Below are 9,178 nucleotides of genomic sequence, written 5' to 3'. Positions count from 1 at the left end.
AATAAAATGGCACTGGCTTTTAGATTACTGGGTTTTAACTGTTGAATTGTGTACATATACACAGTGGTTAAAAAGAAATATCTCCATGAAAATAAAACTATCTTGCCAATCTTATGTTTCACAAAGCATGATCTAACTAAACAGCATTTACCACTTACACAGCAACATTTCATATTTCTAATTTTGTAGATCAGCATACCTGTCTCCTTCTAATTTTGGTATATCTGAGCAACTAGATGAATCTTCTAGCCATGCTAGTGTTGGTCTCCTTGAGTCAACCCCTGAGCTCTGTTCTCCTGATAACATAAGTTGCTGCACAATAGCTGGATCATATGCATTGATCTCAAATTTTAAGTGGACCTGAGAAATAACAAAAACACAGAAGAGGTCTTTGATTTGAATCAAGATATACTTAACTGTAATTAGGGTAAGTATTTAATAAAAACTAGTTGTTTATATTATGTACCTTCATAAGTTTGGAAACATCCCATATGCAGATCTTTCCTCGTTTTGTTGCAGCAGCTAGAAAATGAGGGCAACTTCCAGATCCAAAACAGGCTATTCTGTCAGTGCCATCTGTGCAGGGAAATTGTGCTGGACTTGTTGCCAGTGTGACTGAAAGAGGTACATTCTGAGTGTGCTCACCCTTGACAAATGGGCAGTTAGGGGAATGTCTCTCATGCTCGGACCTTTAATATTAAAAACAAACACAGCAAACATTGGTTTCTTACTGTGAAGAATACACACGTCATATATAAACTCAGCCCTTGAAGTGAAGCTGAAACTGAACTGTTTGAACTGTACTGCAGTCAACCATACAAGAGAGGAGTTATGAAGCTACTAACACAGCTTTCCCTGCTGTTTCTCAATAGCACGACTGGTATTAAAGCCTTTGATCACTTAATAGATATTGATATTCAAATGGGAGGAGTCTACACACAGTGCTCTTACTTAGTCCATTTTAAAATATAATTGTTCTGTAGGAAGTAGCCCATCATTTCCTCATGAAGAAAAACCCAGATTAAATTCTACAGAACATACATTAGAATTCCAGTGCTATGAGACACCATCCCTGGAAACACTCAAGGCTAGATTGGACAGGGCACTGATCAAACTGGTCTAGCTGCAGACGGCCCTGGCTCATTGCAGGGGGTTGGTCTAGATAACCTTTAAAGGTCCCTTCCAACCCAAACCATTCTGTGATTCTATGATTATTATAAGTAACCTTAACAAGATAAAGCAATGTCCTGTCTTTAGTTCTACATCCACATTTACAAAAATCAAAATTGAAAACCATCCTGAATAACAAATTGACCAAGAAACATGGAAAAACCTCTTCATCTCAATATACGCAGAGACATGGCAAAGCAATTACACTACTACAAAATGTCTGGAAACTAACAAGGGAAAGGAGGAGACAAGATTAAGAAAATATTACAAAGGAAAGTTTCCAGCAAGTCAAGAATATGATGTATTCGAATAACGATTATAAATTACCAGATAAAAAAGACAAAAAGTACGTTAAGAACCCTGTTAAAATCACTATAAGGCACTGCATTTCTATCACTATGCACAATTTTAGCTAATTCAGGAAACTAGTAAAGAATCTTGCAACTTCATGTAAAAGGCAAATACGCACTGCATCGCAATTGCAGTTTAAGAACTTAAAGATGTGTTCTAGTCCCAATCATACAGAAGATTTAGTTTAGATTCCAAAAGAAATGTTGTCTGCCATCTTTGCCATGGAACAATTAGAAATGAAATAGCAAATCGGAAATAAGAAATAAAACTAACTACAATCGATTTGGTTTAGTATTATACAAAAATTTGACATAGTAAAGGGAATTATTTTGTGATTTGTCCCATGGAATCATTCTGGAAATCCATTTTTGTCAGTGATGCTCCCTAAACTCACCAGAAATCCCATCAAGATAATGGTTCTCTTTGTCCTCCAAAGATTTCTAACCACTCCAGCACAAAACATCAAACTTACCAAGGTTCATCTGTAGGCTCCCAACATACCAAACACACACTACAGGTAAAACACATGGCTCTGTCATCTCCTGATGAAGCAGGCTGTAAAATAAGCAGCAGCATTTGAAATGTATATACCTATGTATTACAAAACACTTGAACCAGGTGATCAAGTCATCTTCTAGTGGCATAGCAAAGCACCACATCAAAAGTACATAAGGCCACAAATTACAACTATAAAGCGGCAGTATTTAACTTTTAAAAATAAGTAAATAAATAAATATACTGCATTAGTACAGAAGAGATTCAGAACCAACACATGTGCAAGCCACTTGCTAAAAACCACACAGACAGAACAGAACTCATCATTACTGGTAAGGTTTTTTTGTAATTTGGAAAAAGTTCACGAGGTTCAAAAAATGTAGAACCTCAGAATAGCCACTGCATGCTTGGATAAACACAGGTTAAACAAGTATTTCCTACTATGCCTTCAATCTGCTGGAATATAAAGCATTTTCTATCACTTCTCTGCAAAGAACAGTTGCTACTTGCTGAAGTGACAAGGAAAAAGAACGGAAATTTCCATTTTCTTCAAATCTAGCATTTTCATGACATTTCAAGTAACAGAGATATACTTGAGAATATGCAGATGCAATTCTGACATAGAAATTCCGTGGTTTTCCTCCTAAACAAGCTTAAGAAATTTTCCAAAAACTTTCTCCATTTGCACCTATGTGGCTTTGTAGTTGACATAACGAAGCAGACAATATTGATGTCAAATGATATGCCCTGCCTAGCCATCATTATTTAAATCCCTAAGATAAATAATTCTTCATAGTAGAAATAATTTCAGAGAATGAAAAATAAGCAAAAGTAGTGGAATGAAACGTTGAGGTTGTATTTATTCACTAAGCTTAATAATTTAGTAATGTGATCTAGGATTGTTGTTTATTACAGAACATTTGAAGTCCCACTAGAAAAGTATGGTTGAAGAACTCTGATGTCAAGCTTATTGCTTTTTTGCTTTCCTTATAATACTTATAAAAGATAAAGATATTTACTCAATAGTCTAACAAGGAGAGAGACTCAATGTAACAACCAGCTTCATCATTATTACTGTTGTTTAACTCAGATCAATTTAATACTTAGAAGTGTTTTATACGCTGAAGTTCAGAACACTATTTTCTGTGATTTGTAAAACGGAAGCAACCTCAAAGCACGGAAAAAACATGAAACCTTTTCTCCTTGCTCGCCAAACCCTCACCTAGAGAACAAACACTATTATGAACAACTGAACTTTTTTACCTGGTGATAGAACCCAGCTTGAGCCATAGGATCTGGCTGTGCCCACCTATAACCCACATGAGGCCATGAAGTGAATGTCTCTCGTCTGTTAGCTTCACTATACATCAATGACCTACAAAAGTAAAAAAGTCTACATTACCTAAAACTGCCACTTAGAATAAAAAAAGTAAACTATTTATCAGGTATTTTCAATGCTCTAGTAACCATTAGAAATACCACAGATTGTTGATTATGACAATTTTAAGTACAAGTTATAACTATTACAGAAAAGTTAAAGTTCTTTCACTTTGGTGCCTAAGGTACATTCTCCACAGAAGACCAAAAGCAATACAACAACTTACAGGTTTTAAAAGCAAGATAAATACAACAAGCTTCTAGGCAGCCTATTTGGTCTAACTGAAGAGAAGCATCACATACGAAGCTACTCTGCACTTTGTGAAGGTGCAGAATCTAGCCCAACAGAACTGCTAGAGAGATGTTGTTTGGTTTTTTTAAACACGGCAACTACTGTAGAAATTTGGCATTATTAGTTGAACAGATAGGAATATGCATATTTGAAAACACTCCAAAGTGATATTTTAGGCTGAACTGAATACATGGTACCAACCCCACAAGATTTGTCACTCACTGATAGTATAATACTTAAAAATTATAAACTATTAAGTCACAAGATATGAATTCCTCTGCAACTCAACATCCACAGAGAAAAGAAGCACCTCTTCCACCTTTACCCAGTGCATGTCCCTCATCTGAAATAGCACATAAGAAACAACTATCAGCTTTTCCTTTTTCTTGATGGAAGTTTTTTCTCCAGTATCATCCCAAGAACTAGTGCTGCTAGATAGAAAAGTGCCTCACTTCTTGTTTCTGTCACTTAGTTTCAGGAGATTTTTTCTGTGTTATAAGAGAACAGATATATTAAACATTTCCTACCAAGGAAGTAAACTAGTCCTGCAACATCCACATAAGGGCTGTGTTAACTTGATGTTATACCATTTTAAAGAGACAGATCTTGGAAAGCTCTAATCAAAAATACAATACAGCAAGGTACAGATAGACTTGGGGAGGGGAAATATGAGATGAAATTAAATCTTATAAAATTTTTTGAGCTGTAAGAAATTATAGTAAGTTTACAAAATAATATTTCTATAGAAACTTACTAGATGGAATTATAGACTTAGAAGATGCATTAGTATTCTAACTAGTCTCGGCTTATGTAGATTAAAATAATGGGTTACTCACTTGTGTGCACATTATTACTTGGATCAGAAAGAGATGAAGCAACAGTTTGAGGCAAAATCTTCTCTGATCCCAAACACACAGCAGCTGACTAGAGAGTTCATAAATAGCATATATATACTCTGCACAGGTAACAACTTCCTAAACTTCTAAACCACAAAACATAGGCATAACTTTTTCTTATATGAAAGAACTGATTTCATGATGCAGCATAGTATGTATGCTTTATCTTTGGTAGACAAACGAGTGCTCTCTTTACATTCAAAGAAGCATACGTATGCTCTTAAAGCTATGCAGTTTCTGAACATGTCAACATCGCAGTCTCAGTAAGGTCTCAGTTCCAGTTTAAGTAAAGCCAATAATGTAATTAACTAGTTATACACACTTGACTGTTCAGATAAAGCCTATAATCAAACATGCGGAAAAGTAAAGCCTAGGTGAGCATATCACATTAATGTGTTACAATACCACCTAGGGATCTGTATTCAGGGCTCCAGTTGTTACCTTTTTGAAAGTATATGTAGGGATTAAGAGAAAAGTGCACTCAATTTGCCTGGCAATGAAGACAGTAACCAAACAAAGAAGTCTTGTGGCACCCATGAAAGTTTCTCTAAGTTTAGTGATCTGTCCGGCACAATGTGCATTAAACAGTTCATTACTGTCATGTGCAAGAGCAAGAAAATACAGAATAGGACTAATTCCTTTGGCAAATAAATTAACATCATCTAAGATCTTATTCTGATATAAGTAAGGGGTTAAATTCATCACTTATTTTGTCTTAATATACCTGTCCACAGATCGACCGGGTCCCACACCAAGTTCTGGTCGAGCGCTGGGCAAGAGGTAAGATAACCTATCCATCACAGAGGATGCTACAGGTAAGGCAGCAATATTTTGATTTATCTTCTTGAGTTCATTTACAATGGCACTGGCGACAGACTTCAAGACATGATGAGGAAGGTGGAACGTAACCGTTGCCCACTAGAACAAGAATAAAAAGCACCTACTTTATATTTAAAAGTTTTAACATCTAAAAATCAAAGAGATCACAAAAGTGTCATAAGCAAAAACAAATGCACACCTTGATTTCAAGACACAATACAAGGACAGACACACAAAAGCTACACAAACATAATGCAAGCAAAGTCAGTAACTCCAGATTTTAAGCTTGGTTGGGTTTATTAGTTGGATTTATCATCAAGAAATTAACCTTGTTTGTTCCTTTAACAAGCGAAACTTCAGAGGAACTAAGGAACACATAATACATTCTATCCTCTTCAATCAAAATCCACCACACTAAGTCAAGCATTTTGTTTGCTTCAATGACAGCCAAACAAATTAGACTTGGAAATCCATGCTAGGCAGTACAGAGACAAATTCTTACCTTTGCAACTTTATGATTTGCTGCTGTTTCATGTGAGGTATTTTTTAAACCATCCTTCAGTTGTGTGATGAATAAGTCATATCCCTCTGTGCTAGAAACATCTACTTTTTCTATGCAAGCAGATAACAGCTGCTGAGCCTAAAATGCATATATGCAAGAAAAGTTAGCACCCACACTGAATAACTACAGACAAGAATTACACCCGTTTCATTGCTCTGGGAAATGTAATTTGGCATATCCTACTTTACCATATATTATATCAGCATAATTCCCATAAAAGACCTAGAGTTGAATAAGCAGTTCCAAATTTTACTTTGTAGGCCAACTAATGGATAAAATTCAGCAATAGTGACAGTAATTACAGCAACTTCCCTCAAGGGCAGTATTACCAAACATTAAACGTGTCAGTCATACAAACAATTAAAACACAACAAATACTAAAGTCAAGAAAAAAAAAGAAAAAAAAAAGACATCTATTGCCCAATGTTTTCCCTTCATAAAGGATTAATTCAGCTTTAGGGACAAACAGTGAGAGCAAGAACGAAGCCTTGATATTTCTGAGTAGCTCTGGATCCTAAAAATAGTAAATGATAATGAAAAAAACCCTACACTGCAACAAAATTAGAGATAAATTACTTACAATGCTAGTATAATGAAGCTGAAAAGTTAGACAAGAAAAAACAGGCTAGTTCAGGATCTAGAAATCCTTAAAACTCACAAATAAGGCATCTAGACAAGAACATATATAGACTTATTTTCTTCCAAGTCCCATCTGTTTCTAGCTTGTCTGCTAACTTCATGTTGCCAGGTAAGATTTAAAGGTGCAAAAGCACAGAGTATTCTGTATCTTTTGTTAGGTTGGCTAACATCTGAAAAATGTTACACGAAATCTTTCAAGTTACATACATAAGGAAGTATTTCCCAAGGGCAATGGCCACGTGGTTACATCCTTGTCCTTGGGGAGTTCAGGGGAAGACAGACAGAAATAAGATGAATCAGTCCCCTTGCGAAGGTTGTATCTGTTTCTCAGATTTCAATATAAAGACAATTACAATTTTTGTGGCACCTCATACTTCTCAAATCTTGCAGATGACAGAAGAAAAACAGAGAGATTGTGGAAGTTCATAAATTTACAGTGTTCTATGCGGAAGTAAAAACTGCACAGAGGCTGCATCATAACTTGCCAATGCTGCCAATTCAAATGCATGAAGATACACTGCATTATCAGCAGATCAATCACACAAAAAGACTACTTAAGTGTAAAAGTTTGCAGGAAAGTTCTAGAGACTAACAGAATATAGAAGCTCTTGCTTTCCTATGACGAAAGAGGTGGACTGATGCATTTGTATGATACTTGTTTCATATTTACTAAAATTTCCTGAGGTCTGGGTATCTCCTGTTTAAAATTAAAAGAACTGAAGACTGCAAATGTTCTTCCTCCCACCTCACTGATTTGACCATGAACTCCCCAAATCCGTTCCTACTGAACTACAATATTTTCCTTCTCCCCTCTTCCCCCAACAGGAAGGACCTTTACAGAGAAGTGCTCTATTTTAACCTTGAGATAATGGTCTGTAAACTCTTTAGAACCAAAGAATCTTTAGCTAAAACTGACACAAACTTACAGGCTGTATTGAAACATGTTACACTGCAAATTGATGACAGCAAAACTTATGAAAGGAAATACCGACTTCTCTCAGTCTCTTCATACTCGGCCACGCACCCCAAGATTTTGTAGTTACCCACAAAAGATGTAAAAGTGACACCAATGGCAGAGAGCTTGAGGAACCTGGAAAGCTTTCCTTGGAAACCTCTATGAAGCAACATTTTATTGCTGTTACTCCTACTCAAGACAAGTAGTTAAAAACCTTACACACACATTCTTAGCTCATAATAAGCACCTACTTACTATCCAATACTCCAAGAGCACATAAATATTTTAAACCAACACCAAAGGTAAACCAGTGCAATGAAATCCAAAGCATTACACTCCAAGCAAAAACATGTACGCTGGACTCTCTTAAGTGGTAACAAGTGCTTGCTTATATTGCCCCAAATCAGAAGCGATCACATTACAGCTGCAATAGTCCAGACATAAAATGGAGGCTTTTTTTTTTTTTGCAGAGAAAAAGTCTTCCATTAGGCCAACTGACCTGGCTAGAAAAGTTCAGATTCCAGCATTAATTCTTCACATGCAGCAACACCATATTACCTGATTTTATTTATCTTCTTTCCCCCTGAAAGCCTAAAACAAACAAACAAACACCTCAAGGATGCCTAGCAGCCCAGACTGACTTTAGAAGTACACATGATTCCATACTTAGCTCTGGAAATGAGTCTTGATTTCTGGTCACTAAAAAGTTCTTCCATCTAAAATAATGTACTCATGACTGAGGCACGCTCTTATTTGCTAGAGATACAGATAACTGCAAAAAGCTATTGCCTTGTGACAGGTAATAAAAAAGAAACCTTTCCATTACATGCTGTTAGTATCACACTAGAAACCCAGGGTCAAACGTCTTGTTTCAGTGTTTCTGACAGTGTTATTTACATCCTCTTTCCCCCGCCTCCCCACACATCTTACCTCTGTAACTGGCAATTCAAGCTGAACCACGTCATCTTGTTTTGAAACAGGCGTTTGCAGAGCTGTGTCTAATAGTAAGATGCCATTGAGATCTTTCCTACATCCTACTGCATAATCATCCACAAAGATCACTTTATCCACAGCAGAAATATACTGACATTTTACCCGTCCACCTGGTTTAGCTACAAAGGGAAAGGCAAAAAACAAGATCTGATTAGAAAACAGCTTTTATAAAAGACCTCTAATACCTGTTCCAGAAATTAATGTAATACTTCAGCAAAGTCTTTACTTGAGTGATCAAAACCTATCATTTTAGGTACCACACCTGTCACCAAACTGCATTTCCTACATTAAAAAACAAACAACCAAAATGTATACATCCCATCAATAATTACAACTATTTTTATTCCCATAGTGAAAGCCATCATTCAAGTCCTCCTCCTACCAGGAGGCCTAAACTAGTGTTTTCAAGCCTAATGTAGATCCCTGGTGTACTTGATGTTAGCTGACAACCAATAATAAGAATTAAATTGCACAAATCAGCATGAAAATTACAACAAAATTGCTAAACTACCATTAAGGCTGATTAACGCCATTTCATCAATCAAAACAACACTCAAAAACTAAGTACAGCATATAACATGTGCCAGTGCTACACATGTTCCTTCAGACACTAATGCAGCCTATTTCTG

The 9,178-nt window shown here is 36.2% G+C and overlaps 1 protein-coding gene across 1 annotated transcript in view; it reads right to left on the bottom strand.

Moving 5' to 3' along the window:
• BIRC6 (baculoviral IAP repeat containing 6) overlaps nucleotides 1-8,663 on the bottom strand; it is a gene marked incomplete at its 3' end in the record, with an annotated part of 95,274 nt that extends 86,611 nt beyond the window's left edge. Inside the window, exons 1-7 of the mRNA XM_010010978.1 lie at nucleotides 8,487-8,663; nucleotides 5,903-6,040; nucleotides 5,306-5,499; nucleotides 3,280-3,391; nucleotides 1,994-2,076; nucleotides 467-689; nucleotides 200-360 (exon numbers count right to left, since the gene is read on the bottom strand). Of these exons, the coding sequence (XP_010009280.1) occupies nucleotides 200-360; nucleotides 467-689; nucleotides 1,994-2,076; nucleotides 3,280-3,391; nucleotides 5,306-5,379 (653 nt within the window). The remainder of the gene's footprint in view (nucleotides 1-199; nucleotides 361-466; nucleotides 690-1,993; nucleotides 2,077-3,279; nucleotides 3,392-5,305; nucleotides 5,500-5,902; nucleotides 6,041-8,486) is intronic.
• Nucleotides 8,664-9,178: the final 515 nt, after the last annotated feature.

Source organism: Nestor notabilis, unplaced genomic scaffold, assembly GCF_000696875.1.
Source record: "Nestor notabilis isolate BGI_N333 unplaced genomic scaffold, ASM69687v1 scaffold8870, whole genome shotgun sequence".
Taxonomy (NCBI): Eukaryota; Metazoa; Chordata; class Aves; order Psittaciformes; family Psittacidae; genus Nestor; species Nestor notabilis.
The sequence above is the reverse complement of the archived record's forward strand: the minus strand, read 5'-3'. Positions and strand labels throughout refer to the sequence as shown.